General features: G+C 52.2%; 1 protein-coding gene across 1 annotated transcript in view; it reads right to left on the bottom strand.

The window, feature by feature from the left end:
- Positions 1-16,611, bottom strand: part of LOC122387385 — a 155,609-nt gene that overhangs the window by 132,828 nt on the left and 6,170 nt on the right. Inside the window, exon 2 of the mRNA XM_043377535.1 lies at positions 4,159-4,353. Within this exon, the coding sequence (XP_043233470.1) occupies positions 4,159-4,353 (195 nt within the window). The remainder of the gene's footprint in view (positions 1-4,158; positions 4,354-16,611) is intronic.

Genomic DNA, 16,611 nt, shown 5'->3' with positions numbered 1-16,611 from the left:
TGACTATGTAAAACTGCGCCTCACAGAACGAACTAACGAGTCACCTCAGTACTCGACGGCGACCAAACAACGGCGATGTCCCCAGTTACGAAATTCTTTATCGGGAACTGGCCTTCACATTGTCTAGATTCGGCTCAGTCCTGGTGTAGGCTCACGTTACTGGATCTAACAAGCCACGACCGCGCGTCGAGTCAAGGCTGTGACCGTTTACCTCCGAACACGAGACAGCCTTTATCCGGGCCGATACTCGAGTTACTTAAAAGCGGCCTTTTATCCGCCGGCTCGTTCCGTCATTGTCACGGGGGCGGCCGTGACCGCGATAATCCCCGCCCAGCAGCACGGTACAGGGTTCGGTTCGGCCGGGTCGGGCTACGGACGGCGTCACGCCCTCGCGAGAGGTCTTCTCTCTCACACCCCGCCCTCGCGGGAGGCCTCGTCCCTTGCGCCGCGCCCTGACGAGAAGTCTTCTGTCTCGCGCCCCGCCCTCGCGAAGGGGCTCCCAGCGAAAGGTCTCTCCTATTGCGCTCTGTCCCGCGAGAGGTCTCTTCTTTTGCGCTCTGCTGCGCGCGAGGTCTCTTCTATTGGGCTCCGCCCTCGATAGAATCCCCTTTTCTCACATCATACCCCTTGCTTCAGTTACCACCTCTTTGTGCCAAGCCGCTTCTTCAGCACCACCTCTCATGGAAATGCAAACTTCGCTGGAATAAATACTGACCGGAAATGGGGTACAAATAACGGGAGACGTCGAATAACTGATACACTCTGAGTTCAAACATTCCGACTTTGCTTAATTCATGGATCAGTGACGATGTCAACGTCACGATGTTGACGCTGCCAACACCGTTGATACACCACTGACAACGGTGACACCAGGTACAATGTAAAGGCAGCACGGCGCCGCGCCATTGTTGACTGTTGGTGGCATCACCATGACACCATCGCACACACGCGCATACATTAACGGGTCGCAGTCGCCTCTAGGAACGTGTCCGTTCGCCATTGTCCTCTGCCCTAACAGAGTGCTCGCTGGCCGGCAGAGGAGGCGGACATTCGTCTTCACTCGCCCACCGCCCCGGTACCCCGGGATGGCCTCCCGACCTCCCCACAAACACCTTCACCGATGTCCAACACACCGGCACCCCTCCCACAGGCCCCATCGTAACCACCTGGTCCCTCTAACTCGACCTTGGCAGTCAGTGGCGCCGGTCCTTCAGATGACATTAAAACGGCCTGGCAGCCTTATGCAGCCGGCGCTGCCCACCCGTAACAGGTCAGGCAGATGGCCGACGAGTTTGTGCCAGCTTACAACACCCCGTGCGCGGCACCGTTCAATCTCAGAGCTGACGAAACGAGCGGCACTCGCCAGCGTGCAGACCTGCTGAATCTCATCTCAACGACATTCAGTTCTCGGGAAGTGCAAATCTCTGACAGGTTCGCTGCAATGTCGATATACGGCTGACAGAATCACTTCAGTCAGCGTCAGATTGTGGCCTTGTGCATGCGAGTGTAGCCTTCAGCTTCGTCCCCATGGTCACTTCTCTGCGTTTCACAACAAAGCCACCCAGGCAGATTCACTCGAGTCATGCGCTGACCCGACACGATGGGACACAGCTGCTGGCTTCTACATACGTGAAGTATCGTGGGTGACACAGATCACTCAACCAAAACAATGACAAGCTGTAAATAATGATCACCGGTCGACTCCGAAGTAACTCCTGGCAGACCGTCACGGATGCAGTAGCAGCTTCGTGATGTGACAGCAGGTTTCGATGTGTCGCCAGCCCACGGCTCAGTTCCGAGACGCGACGCCTCGCTGACTATGCGCCAGCACAAGCCACTCCCGGCGACAGCATAGACCCGACAGCGGGACGGCACCTGACAGCGGCCCCGAGACTGACCACCTTGACCGCTCTGCAGCGACCGGCAGGGTCACCGCCACTAATTTATAGCATCGTGCCCGTTTATAGCCCGTGGGGAAGCAGCAAGGCCGTGAGTAAGCATTCAGCGATTTCCAGCCACGGCGTCAACGATGGCGTGCCCTCGTCAGATGTCCCTTGAAAGGTGCCACTCTACTCTGCATGACAAATGTGAGCGATGGATCGGATGGATTGACGTCAAGAGGCTCACTCTCGGGCGGGGTTGTTGTCAAGAGGCGGGGATGCTGTCAGGAGGTCGGTCGGGATACGCCATCACTTATGTTGGACAAGTGAGACTCGGTGAATAGCGCACGCCTTTTCCAGGAGCCGCCCACCAGAATATGCAGTGGTTTCTCAGAGATCTGTGATGCTGAGACGGAATTTACTGCGACTTCAGAGACTCGGCCTCGGGCTTATCCTCGTCAAGGAGGGGACGGGAGGGTAGTGCTATACCGATGCTGCAGTACACGGCTGCAAACGCTCGGCCACAGAAGTGACTCGACATAACGTCTACTCAGCCACTAAACTGTCTTCTCAGTGTTATCAGAAATCAGCCGAGACAACTATTACGGCATGGCAGCATGTATGTGTGACAAGCAGATCCTAATTAGATAGGGCAAATGTAAATAGACGGCGAGATAACGCCTTAGAATTGATGGTCATCCGCACGCAAACATGAGCCCGTTTAATGAGATGAATTAGCCACCACTAATCTCTAGCTACTGCCGGGTCCATTACTTCCACCCTTACAATTACTCCGTCGCCGACGGCGCGGCAATTTTAGCACAAACACCCGCCACAACGCAAAGGGGTAGGTTTTGCGCGTGCGAGCGTTTAAAGCCCACAACAGCACCTCGGCGCTCGGAGCCGGGCCGACTCCGCGATGCACTCTGGCCGCAAAGTGGCCTCCGTCAGGCTAGTCATCGTCGCTTTAGCAATGCTGACTGGCCACTCATGTGCCGGACGGTAATCACAGTGCCCGGCGAGCTAGTGAGGCCGGCCGCGCGGCGCACCCGGTCGGCCGACGCCGTGAGTTATACCCGGGTCCAGAGTCGAGGTCGGGGGAGTCAGTATGGCGGAGAATCTGTGCCTCAGTGGACTCCGTGCGGTGTGACTCTGATATAATGACTCAGGTATGTGTGGTAGAAATGATGGAAGTGAGGCGCCGCAAATGTGGACGCCGTTAGACACAACACTAGCCACAACATGCCATTGTGGTCGTGTTTGGTGCTAAAGTAATGGTCCTGACGGAGACACCGCTATTCATCACTGAAATATCTTGGAATTGCAGCAGTTAGGCCGCGTCATCTTGCCACTATCTTGTAACCAGCCCATCTAGGTTCACCAAAACATCTTTTCTCAGGCTGGCAGCACATCCGTTCTCAGTATCTCTCAGTATCGCTGCTGTCACTTGTACTGGTCTTGCCTTCATACCATCCGCTTTATAGGAAAGTTCAGAGGATATAATTGTAGCGAGATCCGTCTTCGGTCTCATCACTTGCTATTGCTGGTTTCTGCTATCTTACTGCATCATCATTCTTTAAACTTCCCTGCCAAGTCACACTTTTCTACGCATTTTGTGAAAATTGATGCGTTGCGGCAGGGTTTTGAAAGTTGTTGAAGAGGGCACCGGAAGGATCATTCTCCCTGCGCCTCACAGCCATGATAGCTATTTCTCATATACAATCATCAGTCATCACCCCTCAGTTCGTTAAATGGCATCCAGCAGCAGTCAACAGCATTCATTCCAGCGGACCAGTCTAATACACCTGTTACCGAGAGTTCTTGTCCATCAGCTTTTCACACACAGGAATTGTTGTTTTAGCATTTTACGTTAGTAAAAGTTGCACTTACTCATATGAAAAACTGCGTTTACCGGGAGACCCCCCCCCTCTCCCTCCCCAGTAGGACTCGACGCATTGCATCAGCCCATCTCGATGTCTGTCGTCACAGTACGAAGGGACCAATGGGTCAGGTAGAAGTCCGAGACGTCCCACGGTTCACGATTACTATCAGCGTCATAACAAGACCAGACTGTGAACATTCGACGTAATGGAGAATAATAAGCAAACCTCAAAGCTAGGACATCAACAGCACAGAAAACTGTAAATAAACAGGCAACAGAACTCATTGTCCAGCAGAACATCATGCTCTAACTTCTGTCATTCTTATATCTCATGCTATCTTTCATAATGACGTCACAGAATCAGATGACATCCCAGGCCGTGTAAATTCGCCTCACCTTGTTGACGAGCATGGCGCTGACGGAGCAGACTGGCTGTATACCGGTGAAGAGCTGCCGGTGTTCCTCGGCACTGATGGAGCTCAGTTTTCGCAGCGGGGTGCCGTAGATCTGCTCCACGGCTCTCACTGAGGTGAGATAGCGCCGCTCGGCTGCCAGCAGCGTCTCGGTGAGACGGTACCGGGGCGTCCCCCTCTACAAAAAAAGAGACAGGGGGTCAGAAGGGACGACAAGGCGAGAGATTCCTCTGGAAAGAGAGAGAGAGAGAAGAGAGAGAGAGAGAGAGAGAGAGAAAGAGGGAGAGAGAGAGAGAGAGAGAGAGAGAGAGAGAGAGAGAGAGAGAGAGAGAGAGAGAGAGAGAGAGAGAGAGAGAGAGAGAGAGAGAGAGAGAGAGAGAGAGAGAGAGAGAGAGAGAGAAGGGTCAGATTGAGAGACAAGGAGGGAGACTCATCTGCAAAGAAGGGAAACAGGAATCAGATATAGAGACAAAACTGCAGGCCCATGTGCAATAATGGGGAGCAGGACCAGACGCTGTTGGGTGTTCCCGTGTAACAATAGGGAATCCGGAATGTGGGTCAGACCAAGAAGAAGGGATGAGTCAAGTGAGGAAGGAAATAATGACCTCCACTTATGCAATAAGGAAAACAGGGGTGGGGCGACGGGTGCTCTATATAACAGCATGGAAGACGGGTAGATGGTGAAGAGCGTGCTATCTGTGCTAAAGAGGACAGAAGAGACGGGAAGAGGCAGGAGCCCGAGCTGATGGACGGAGAGAGAGAGAGAGAGAGAGAGAGAGAGAGGAGAGAGAGAGAGAGAGAGAGAGAGAGAGAGAGAGAGAGAGAGAGAGAGAGAGAGAGAGAGACAAGATAGGGAGATGAAAAGATTTCGACCAGGCATAAAACAGATGCTGTATGTGTCGTCGGTGCAAGACGTTACAAGATAACAAACACATGGTGTTTAATTTCGATGGGTAGTAGACAGTTGTTTGATCCGTATCTGACAAGCCAATCATGTCTGATGTCATCACATTTGTTAGTCCCTACGCGCCACGCCGTATCCAACACTTTCGCTGAACGCGATTTTCTGCCCGACATCGTCAATCAGGCACCATCGGGTGAGGCGCTGCAGCCCTGAAAAGCCGCCTGCCCTGTCCCGCCAGTCAGACCCATTGTTACTGGCTCCACTCGGTCATCCGCCTATTGGGCTCCTGGGACACGCGGCGGCCCGCCCGGCCGACCCCCAGCCGCGGGATGCCTCACTCGCACAAAACGGATGCGTTGTGGGCTCACTCTTAATCAGGCCTGCAGTCGAGAGAGAGAAAGCGTGACCGCCGTGGCCGCTGCTTTGATCAGAGTGGACGTGTGGGATGCACCCGGTCGGTAAAAGTTCACCGAAATCCGCCGGCGGCAGGTGCTGAGTCACTGAGCTCAGACCGCCCAAAAAGTCAACAGGCTGACATTGGCAAGCGTCGTGTTCGTCTCTGGGCACTTCAGCGCGCCAGGATCGCCTCTGAAGCGCCGCGCCGCCTCTGGTTGCGCCAGCCGCCCCCGTTCGACTCAGTTTCAACCAGCCCAAGGCAGCGCAACGCCCAATGACGACTGGCATTGTAATTAATTAGTCGAGAAGAGTCTCTTTCACCAATACATTACGAATGTACCGAAAATGAACTGAGCGACCATTATATCGTGACGAATGAAAGGCCCAAGATGGGCCAGAAGAACTCAGCGTCAGGCAGATCCTTGTTGGCTTCTGCGCCGCACGAAAGTGAAAGTGCGGCGAATGGTGCGCAAACGGGCGCCAGTTACGCCTCCGCGCGATGATGCGCCAGATGAGGGCTCATTGATTGACTGGCAGAAGGACGCAGAGGCCGACAGGAGGGCACTGTTTACGTCGTAGATAAACGGTAAATGTTACGCCGAATCAGCCAGCCACGATGACGACTATCATTGGACGGCAAGGTCCCTTCCTGTGACCTGCAGCGAATAAATGTCTGGGAATAGATACTTGGTAGCGAATGGCTGCTCAATACGTCTTTGGCAACCATAAATAATATTGCTGACCACGAATTTAAGTCCACAGGAATGTAGACTGATGGGAATGTTGCGGCGATGTGACGAAAATTGCCCTTCAGTTTGGAACTCAAGCATGGATTTACATCACGAAACCATGATTGGTGGGCGGTTCTGATCATAGAGTAGCCACGTTGCGTCAATACGGCGGCGGAACATTAAGTTATGATGGAAACCCACACCAATGCATGTTTCTGAATGACCGTACCAGCCCAGGTCAAGCTTCTACTCAACGCCGGCTGGCCCGCGGTCATCTCAGTCATCGCAGGTCAGCGCAGGTCATCATAGCCAGCGTGGGTCATCGCCGCCTATCGCCAGGTCATCGTGAGGTCACCGATGGGTCGACACGGGTCACCGGTGGGTCGGGTTGTCCGCAGACTTCCGCGACGCGGCCCGCCTAGTTATCAGTCTCCGACTCGCCGCCCGCGATTGTCCGTCGGTAGGCTAATCGGAAAATTGTCCGGCCATTAGTGGTCGGGTCGGGCCGCAGTTCGCCCCGCTACACGAAATTGCCGGTCTCCGGACTGCCGCCGGTCATGTCATCGGTGGGACCAGGGCTAGGGTCTGAGATGGGAGCAGGGAGATTGAGTGTGGATGAGGAGAAATAGCAGCGACAAGAAGTGGTAAGACATGGGATACACACAACTGTACACGATTGAAAATAACCAGTATAACGCCATTTGGGGCGACTAACGGAGCGAGCGAGAGGGTGGGCCTTGCACGTGCGCAATTGCTTGGGGATACCTCCAACTGACTTGTGCACGGCACCCTACTAACCGGTCTCTAGCGATGTGCCTAATTTGGGCGCAATCGGCCCAGCCGTTCTCGAGATCTGGAAGCGGCACCCTGCACGTGCGCACGTGCAAAATGGGTCCCAACTGACTTGCGCACGGCACCCTACTAACCGGTCCCTAACTGTGTACCAAATTTGAGCGCAATCGGTGGAGCCGTTCTCGAGATCTGGAAACGGCCCCTGCACGTGCGCACGTGCAGCAGCGCCCCAACTCTGGCACATGGATATGCAGTGCCTAGTGGGTGCCTACCTACATGCCAACTTTCAGCGCAATCGGACAAGTAGTTACCGAGATATTGCAACAATTACAAAACGGACACCTCTTCGTTTTGCGCGTGGCACGTGCATAAGGGGTCACCCACATGCATCGGGAATAGTCCAATACTTGGTAGAAGGAATGAAGCTACCCTACAAAAATTACCGCGTGTAAATCGGTCAAGTGGTTGCTGAGATATAAGCCTCGCAAAAGCGTGACCACGGCCGGCCGGCCGGCCGGCCGGCCGCTCATACTCAGAAATTTCCGTTAATCTAAGGAAAGACTACGCTCGCTTCGCTCGCTCCGTAATAACGGAAATTTCTGAGTACCAGTATAACGCCTTATGGGGCGACTAACGGAGCGAGCGAGAGGGTGGGCCATGCACGTGCGAAATTTCGAGGGGGTACCTCCAACTGACTTGTGCACGGCACCCTAGTAACCGGTCTCTAGCGATGTGCCAAATTTGAGCACAATCGGCCCAGCCGTTCTCGAGATCTGGAAGCGGCACCCTGCACGTGCGCACGTGCAAAATGGGTCCCAACTGACTTGTGCACGGCACCCTACTAACTGGTCCCTAACCGTGTACCAAATTTGAGCGCCATCGGTCCAGCCGTTCTCGAGATCTGGAAACGACCCCTGCACGTGCGCACGTGCAGTAGCACCCCAACCTTAACACATGCAGATGAATTATCTGATGGAGACCTAACTGTGTACCGAGTTTCAATTCAATCGGCCCAACCGTTGTGCCGTTATTGAGGTTGCAATTTTGGGGGTTCTTAAAAAAGGTCCAACTTTACCACGCGCCACGTGCGGTGGTTGGCAAGAACGCATGGTGGCCATCACACCACAGAACTTTTACGTCCAAGTGACATTCAGTAAAGAAGACCGCTTGTCAATCGGATGTCCCGTTCCTAAGATATTAGCTTTTGAAGAGCGTCCCCACGGCCGGCCGGCCGGCCGGCCGGCCGGCCGGCCGCTCATACTCAGAAATTTCCGTTAATCTAAGGAAAGACTCCGCTCGCTTCGCTCGCTCCGTAATGAGCGGCCGGCCGGCCGGCCGGCCGTGGTCACGCTTTTGCGAGGCTTATATCTCAGCAACCACTTGACCGATTTACATGCGGTAATTTTTGTGGGGTAGCTTCATTCCTTCTACCAAGTATTGGACTATTCCCGATGCATGTGGATTGTGGGTGACCCCTTATGCACGTGCCACGTGCAAAACGAAGAGGTGTCACTTTTGTAATTGTTGCAATATCTCGGTAACTACTTGGCCGATTGCGCTGAAAGTTGGCATGTAGGTAGGCACCCACTAGGCACTGCATATCCATGTGCCAGAGTTGGGGTGCTGCTGCACGTGCGCACGTGCAGGGGTCGATTCCAGATCTCGAGAACGGCTGGACCGATGGCGCTCAAATTTGGTACATGGTTAGGGACCGGTTAGTAGGGTGCCGTGCAAAAGTCAGTTGGGACCCATTTTGCACGTGCGCACGTGCACGGTGCCGCTTCCAGATCTCGAGAACGGCTGGGCCGATTGTGCTCAAATTTGGCACATCGCTAGAGACCGGTTAGTAGGGTGCCGTGCACAAGTCAGCTGGAGGTACCCCCTCGAAATTTCGCACGTGCAAGGCTCACCCTCTCGCTCGCTCCGTTAGTCGCCCCAAAAGGCGCTATACTGGTACTCAGAAATTTCCGTTAATCTAAGGAAAGACTACGCTCGCTTCGCTCGCTCCGTAATAAAACTCTCCATTATCAATACCTGGATAGTGGATAGCCACCACGCAAGTCGCGACTGGCAAAGATCTTCATCCCAGGTAGGTACTCGTATTTATGTAGGTTTAACACACCTGCGCACCACAGCGGTGGCTGGGAACCCGTCCATCAGCGAGTCATTACCGCCGGTTACCGATTAGGGACGCCTCCGCTCGGCCGGGCCACCGAACTGAGTTCAGAAGGCAGCGTGGGGGTGCCGTGGTGAGCGGTAGCCCAGAGAGCCAGGTCGGTGGTGGTTGGAGGATAGTGGTGGGGGAGGGGGACAACCAGAGGTGGTTATTAAATGGAGAGGAGAGTGAAGAAGAAAAAGAAGAGAGAGAGAGAGAGAGAGAGAGGAGAGAGAGAGAGAGAGAGAGAGAGAGAGAGAGAGAGAGAGAGAGAGAGAGAGAGAGAGAGAGAGAGAGAGAGAGAGAGAGAGAGAGAGAGAGAGAGAGAGGAGAGATATTTGGATATAGCAGCAGCCAGCAGCAATGGAACCTAAATTGATGCTTAACGACATTGAGGTTTTAAACATCAGGTGCATTCCACGAATCTGAGTAACCACATGCAATGACATCAATCTCGATCGACACTTAGTAAAGATTGGTTGTGACTTGTATGATACCCGTCATCAGAACACCTGTCAATTGAAGAGGAACAGACGAGTGGGGCGTGCTCTAATTGAAGGGACAGACCAAAGAAACAATGGGAGGGACGATACTCGACCGTGATGGGAGGGCTGCGGGTCCGTGTTGGGAGGGCTGCGGATCCGTGTTGGGAGGGACAGGGACCGTGGTGGGAGGGCCGGGTGGGCTCGGACCGAGCGGTCTGTAGGCGGACATGTGGGAGGAGATGGGGGAGGACAGGATGGACTGCAGAGCGGGTCGACTGTAGCGGAGCGGCTGAGTTTATGGCACGTGACGGGTTTAACGATTCGAGAGGGTTAAATTGCCGCTGACCCGAGGCACTCTGGATTCGGTTAACTACCAATAGATGACATGGGTTCACCCAAACCGAGCAATAACAGTCCTGTGGCCTGTGCAAGTAAGTATTGAGAAGGGGATTTGGGCTTGATTGTTTTTGTGTTTTTGTTTTTAATAACAAGTCATGAACGACGGCCTTGCAGCAGTGCTATACCTACTTATACTCCCATGACAACGGAAGCAGCGGCCTCACGGAATAACACATCTCTTTCCAAGTATGGCGTACGATGCAAAGGCAAATCAACGAGGAAAGATGCCTGCTGGTAGTGGAGACCGGATGCAACAGGCGGTATTTGGTAACCAAACTGACTATTCAAAAGAACGAATGGCAGGGGATAAAGAGACATCTTTCGGTGACGTACCAGAAAAGCCGTAGGCTATTCGCATCGTTTCGAATTATGACAATGCTAATGCATGTAACAGTACTGTATAACGAAACAAATTCATTGCAAGCATACTGCACATAGATCATGCACCGTGTTAATATATGCATGGTGTCATAACGAAGATGAAGCATTGGACTATTTAAATAACAAATGCGCCATGAAGACGGTGTTATTACGCATCACTAAAAAGAGTAATGTCTTACCACCAGTTTCTTCACACATAAACGATGCCCTTCATGAGCTCGCTCGCAAATTTCGATAACAAATAAAAGTTAAGGAAACATAGATACTTTTATTGTATGTGCCTGCCCGACTTTTTCTATATGTTTAAACGATACAATATTAGCCGTTTTTCGAAGAAACGTGCTATCCATCATAGTTTCAGTAATCAAGAGAGGAATCAGCTCTACATACAAGGACGTATATCATCCTCTTAACGACAAAGCACAGCGTAGTTGAGCATAAGTCTGACCTGCAACTCGTGTAATCCTCCTAAGACACATCCACGTGAATGCGATATCATGTAAACGGCATGCCACCATCTCATGACATCGGCCCTATTTACACATTGGATACCGGTTCAGCACAGAACGCCCAGCGACTTAGTGCAGTCCGAGCATGCACAACACATACCGCCCATGAGTTTTGGACGATCCCAGTTCCGTGCCTGTTGCTAGGAGAGAGATAGCGCGAACTCTCGTGAGATACAGCCCCGTGATCAGTGCTGTTGAGCGGGACGGATGAAGGGCTAAGGCATGCGGGGGAAAACGAGCGTGTATGGATAGCAAACCACCCCCTCCCCGGGTTTATTGGTCGGGTGTGAGCCTGCCCAACTGATGGTGTTGAGTTAGACGGGTGCGTATAACGTTAGCTATAATGCATACGAAATGGTTCAAACTAGGCGGTCAGATTATTTTGGAAGAACTACAGATTTGAGTTGAATCTTCTCCATTGCATGCGTATGAAACAGTGATATTTTTGTAATAAGATGTTTGACGCTGCAGCAAGCTGCTGTCCAGAAGGACCCATTCTATTTACATCTTCGTATCAACAGAGGTTCGAACAGACGCTCCATCACAGCATCAAAGCTCGTCTGTAGTTAATAACTAATCACGAAGCCCGGAGAACAGCCTCTCATTTCTCGCGGGGGCACAGACCACACCGCGAGGCATGCGGAGCCTACATTTCACCGTTAGTCGAATACAGCTAATCGGCTTAATTTGACACCGCACCCGGGTACAAAACATGCCAGACAAACCAACCAACATGCCAGACACAGTCATTACCGAACGTTTAAGCCGGCTGCTGGAAAACAGTTGACGCATGCGAACTCTCACAGAAAGAGAAAACAATGCGAAACGAGGAACCAACGGAACCAGAAACCACAAGAGCTTGGTGCAGCATTCCGGCTCTCCAGATTTGGTAATTCACTCTTCGATGGAAGAAAACCCTCGAGATATTCTTGGTAAAAGGAAATTGAATTATTTATCCGAAGCTAACGTACGCAGTTCGAACCAAGTCATGTTTATGGAAAACATCAATGGAAAATCCTTCCAGTGGTATCACTGATGAATTTATAAGGCGAACTGCGCGATCATTTGTGGTCGCTGTATACAATAGATCAATATACAATAGAATGTATCACCCCAATAAATGTTCAGTAAAGCGCAGATGCAGTGCGCAATATCTTCTCCAACACCATACACTAAGAAAGCAGAAAATCACGAAACTGTGTATAACCATACCTCGAATGCAAACTGGCGCAAAACTCGTAGTTCATATTAGTCATTGGCATCCATAGATAGACGTATGAAACCAATCGATGTTCTGAAAGCAGCCCTCTTATCCGACGACGTCAAATGTTCAAGACAGCCCATGAAGGCACGGTGAGCTCAGATCATCTCCCCCACGGCTGGTGCGGCGACAACGGCGTGCATCACAGAGCACCGCCATGCTAGCTCGGACCTAATCCTCCCCACGTGCGGCCCGCTCCGTTCCCCGCACGCAGCACCGCTGGCGCCGCCGGGCCGCCTCTCGGCTCAATTTTTACCGGTCGGGATCCGTCAAAAGCGGGTAAATCGGATCAGAGTGCGGCGCGGCCCTCTAACTGACCAACGAAGGACGCTGGCTGATGTAGGAATGTATCTTAGCCACACTCGGGTCCGAGAGCTCAAGGTCCGTCACGGGGGTGTATCGGGGGCTCATGGACAGCCAGCTGCTCCGGTATAGAGATGGTGGGCGCAAAGTGATGGCAGGAGTCTGGCTGTCTATGAGACACTCAGGTAGTTGGAGATACTAATCTCAACCGTCCGTCTCAGCTGCCGGCGTCACTGCCATGGCCTCGCCCCGAGGCAGCTGCAGCTGCCGGCATGTAGAGCAGAATTCTTCCGTTTTTTTTTTTTCAAAACTTAACAGCTGTTTATCAAGGCCGTGTTGGTGCCATCATCTTCAAATTCAAATTCATATGACCTCTCAGCAAAATTTCCATCCATCCGTGCTACCGCGGGAAGTTTACCAATCAAATAACAAGAACCCCATGAAACAGAGAGATAGAGCTCTGCCCCATTCTATCTTAAAACTGTGAGTGTTCTCTTTGAAAATGTAGAGACAGATCTGGCGGAGGTATGACCGTGGGCTCAATTTCCGGAGAAGTCGGCCATTATTGTTCTGATTTGGCTTTGTGACAACTCATGGTCAGTTTGGGCGCGGATTTAGGCGACTTCATGGTCGGAACTGGGGACAAAAAAGCTGTCTCGCCTCTGACGGCACCTCACAATGGTTATATCACAAATATGAAAGAAGTTTATCGGAACGAGCGAATGTGGTCGTCCAATAGTAATATTTGGCTATCATATTTATTCCAATAGGCTCGGTACCATACCAGCATTACATAAATAGAATCGACGGGATTGCGAGTTAGACATCATGAATATACCTAGCACCGAACACCACATAAAAATTAAATAATTTAAGTAACGCGTCAATAATAATTTGGGAAATGAAATAGGGATATTCCAGTGCAGTATTATCATTTTAAGCATGTCGGCATAGGATGATGTTTTTAATGAGATCTTGGTTCATGAAATCTGATTCCAGCTTTCGTGCTATCGAAATGTTTTAATTTGAGTTCCTGGATTATAAATTAGAATATCGCTTCAGTTAGAAGTTATTAGGGTAGCCATATCTTTTCAGCAAAAAGATATAGCCATTTTGTCTCCTCCAATGAGACTATAGGATTTAGGAGTGTTCATATTTTCATTTCTTAGTGTCTGCATTCACATTTCTGGTGTTGCTCGCACGGACTTCCGCGTCTATAATGCACCCAAAATAATAATCTAAGTGCATCCATGGATGACGCAGTTGTTTGAATCACGGAACCGTGCAATTCACATCGATTCAGCTTTCCACTACAGCTATAGGCACTTCAGTCGTGGGAGGAGCGCAAGACAAAGGATGATAAATAGACTCCATAAAATCGCCGCTGTTACAAGTGACAACAATTTTGCATTAACCTCATCTACATATGGAGCACAAATCGATAAAATTTAGTGATATGAAATTATACCAAGGTTCTCCAATAGTCATCCTTTCATTATCTTGTCATTGCTGTCATTTTTTAAGAGGTGCAATTATGGCCATTTTATTAAACATTCTATCATAGATGCTTCGGCAATATTCACTATAAAAAAAATCGCGAAATAACGCTAATCTGTTACTTACATTCACCTAAAAATGTTATGAAAGGGACTTATAAATATCATTTCTTTGAGCAAGATAAATCGCGTTCAATTGTCGTTCAAAATAAGGTAAAAATGCTTACAACAATGTGCAGTGTGAAGTAACATGTTTTGACAAACATCCACCTAATTCTGGGTGATTTCGGAGCACCTTCAAACCGCATGGAGCCTTTGGTCATTATCGATATTATCGCTTCTTACTCTCCTCCCTGAAGGCCGAGACCTATATTTAAAACCCCCGGCTGTTACCGAACTAAAACACATCCAATGAATAGCATTACCACCACTAGTAGCCCAGAAACTCTGTCGAAACCAGACTCGACCCTGACCATCTAGATCGCTGGTTATTTTCGAGTTGAGGCGATGACCGGTCGGTCTACATCGCTGACCACTCGGTAACTATTACGTCACCATCACTTATTCCTTTCAGTTCACATTAGACCAGTGGTGGATCGATGATTAACCGCTCGTTGGTCGCAATTTAACCGCATCCCGGCAACGTTACCATGATCAGTGACCACTGACCGGTGACCACTCCCAGTCAGCCCACAGTCGGCCCCGCCCCGTCCACAGCGTCGACCACGGCGTGTCGCCGCCCGTTCTCACCCCCCCCCCCTCGTCGTGTCCAGTCAGCCGTCCACACGTTACGCCAGCGTCTCCGATCGTGCATATCGCATTACATGGCTCGTCACGGTCCCCCAAACCGGCGAGCGCCACTGCCGACCACCGGGCAGCGACGTGTCCGAGCGACAGGCGACGCGAGCGGCGCGCCGCTCGTGGAGGGCGTTACGAAAGCGCCGGCGGCCGACGGCCGACGCGCCGTCACCCAACCGTGAAAGGACACAGACACTGGGTGGCTAATACGGTGGCTAATACGGGCGTGTCGAGGAAATCGGAGAGTGTTGCCAAACTCTGTCGGACGGGGGTATAATGGGCGGTCGAGACGAGTCCGGCCGACGCAGCGGGCGCGTCGCTCATGGCTGAATGAATCCAGGTGTGTCTCTCGTCCGGAGGGTCACGAGGGTTTGACGGGCGCTCCGGGCGCCGCGGGTCCACCTGAGGAGAGGTGTCTGGCCGGTATCATATTACGGCAGCGATGGGCGCGATATGTCCGATTCGATATAGATTGTGCGGAGTGGGCCGCGCCCAACACAGCAGGCTCCAGCGGGATCTGCGCGGCGAGCAGAGAAAACGGCGCTGAGGTGAAACTAAGCCCGAAATTTGCGTGGGATTGCACAAGGGTGGTCCCGGATAAGATCACGCTAAGCTGCGGACGACAATAGGCTGTGGTGGCATTCCGCAAAGGGAGCTTCCATCGTGCGCCCCACGACCCCGCCTATCCCAAAATGTGCACAGTTTGATGGCGAGGGCTTGCACACTGTGGCAGTAGTGCGACGTTTTCCTGTTTTGTGCGACACCGAGCTGTGGCATATGATCCTCCGGTCATGCAGTTATACGACCTTGTCCTGTGGTGACACGCGAATATCGCATATGATGGCCACTCCCCGCTCACCGTCTTTGGCCATTTCCTCGGTGACACCTGACACATTGACACCGGGCCTGCACCGACATACAGTCCGTACTGGAGCATTCGCAGTGACTCGCCGGAGGAAACCGCCATAAATCCAGACATCACGGGCGGAAATGAGACTCCATTTGGCGGCGTGACTGGCCGAGCGTCGACAGGACTGCCGGATTTCCACCGACTTCCTCTCATTGACACGCTGTCCAGAAAACTAATGACTGGAGCGCTACCCTTGCCTCCGCCAGCCGGCGAGGTGATCCTACTGTGCGATGCCCTCGCTCCCCGAGAAGCGATAGCGATGTGATGTATTCGCCTGACGCACCGCTCAAAGCAGCCAGGCCCTATCAAAACAGGCCCGCCTCCACCGTACCATGCGGAGGGCACATAAAACTCGAGGTCACACGATACACCGCCTATCGGCCTGCCGCCAGAGGCCGGAGCACCGGGGTCAGGTCGGGTCAGACGCGCTGGAATGACCCTCAGCAGGAGGTGCTGCTGTATCCCCTCCGGCAGCATCTGACCCCTTCTCCCTCCTCCTCATCCCAACCCAATAATGATAGCCGGCGGCAGAACCACCCACCCAGCTGCCTCTGAGTCCCTGGGGCGCTGGACGTAGTCGCTCCCGGGCGTGCCAAGCGCCCTGGGTAGGAATTAAACCCAATTGGGTGACAATTGGGGAGGTTTCGTTTAGCCAGGTGGTCTTGACCCTCGCCATAATCGTGGCCCGATGTTACGAGTCTCGGGTCATTTGTGAGAGACGCTTGCTCCGTTTACTGGGCTTTTGTTCATCAATTATCCACCAGCCACAGATAACTAAAGCTAATCTTTCACTGCTCGTATGCTGGCCGAGACCTTCGGTGACCCGTGGGTGAGCCCTAAAGCATCCACGAGAGCAATCTCCGACATATTTGAATGGTACGCAAGGAACACAACAACAGCAGGCACCTCGGGTGAC

The sequence above is a fragment of the Amphibalanus amphitrite genome, unplaced genomic scaffold (genome assembly GCF_019059575.1).
Source record: "Amphibalanus amphitrite isolate SeventyFive unplaced genomic scaffold, NRLGWU_Aamphi_draft 000285F_arrow, whole genome shotgun sequence".
Taxonomy (NCBI): Eukaryota; Metazoa; Arthropoda; class Thecostraca; order Balanomorpha; family Balanidae; genus Amphibalanus; species Amphibalanus amphitrite.
Note: the sequence above shows the minus strand (reverse complement) of the source record. Positions and strands in the feature narration are given on the sequence as shown.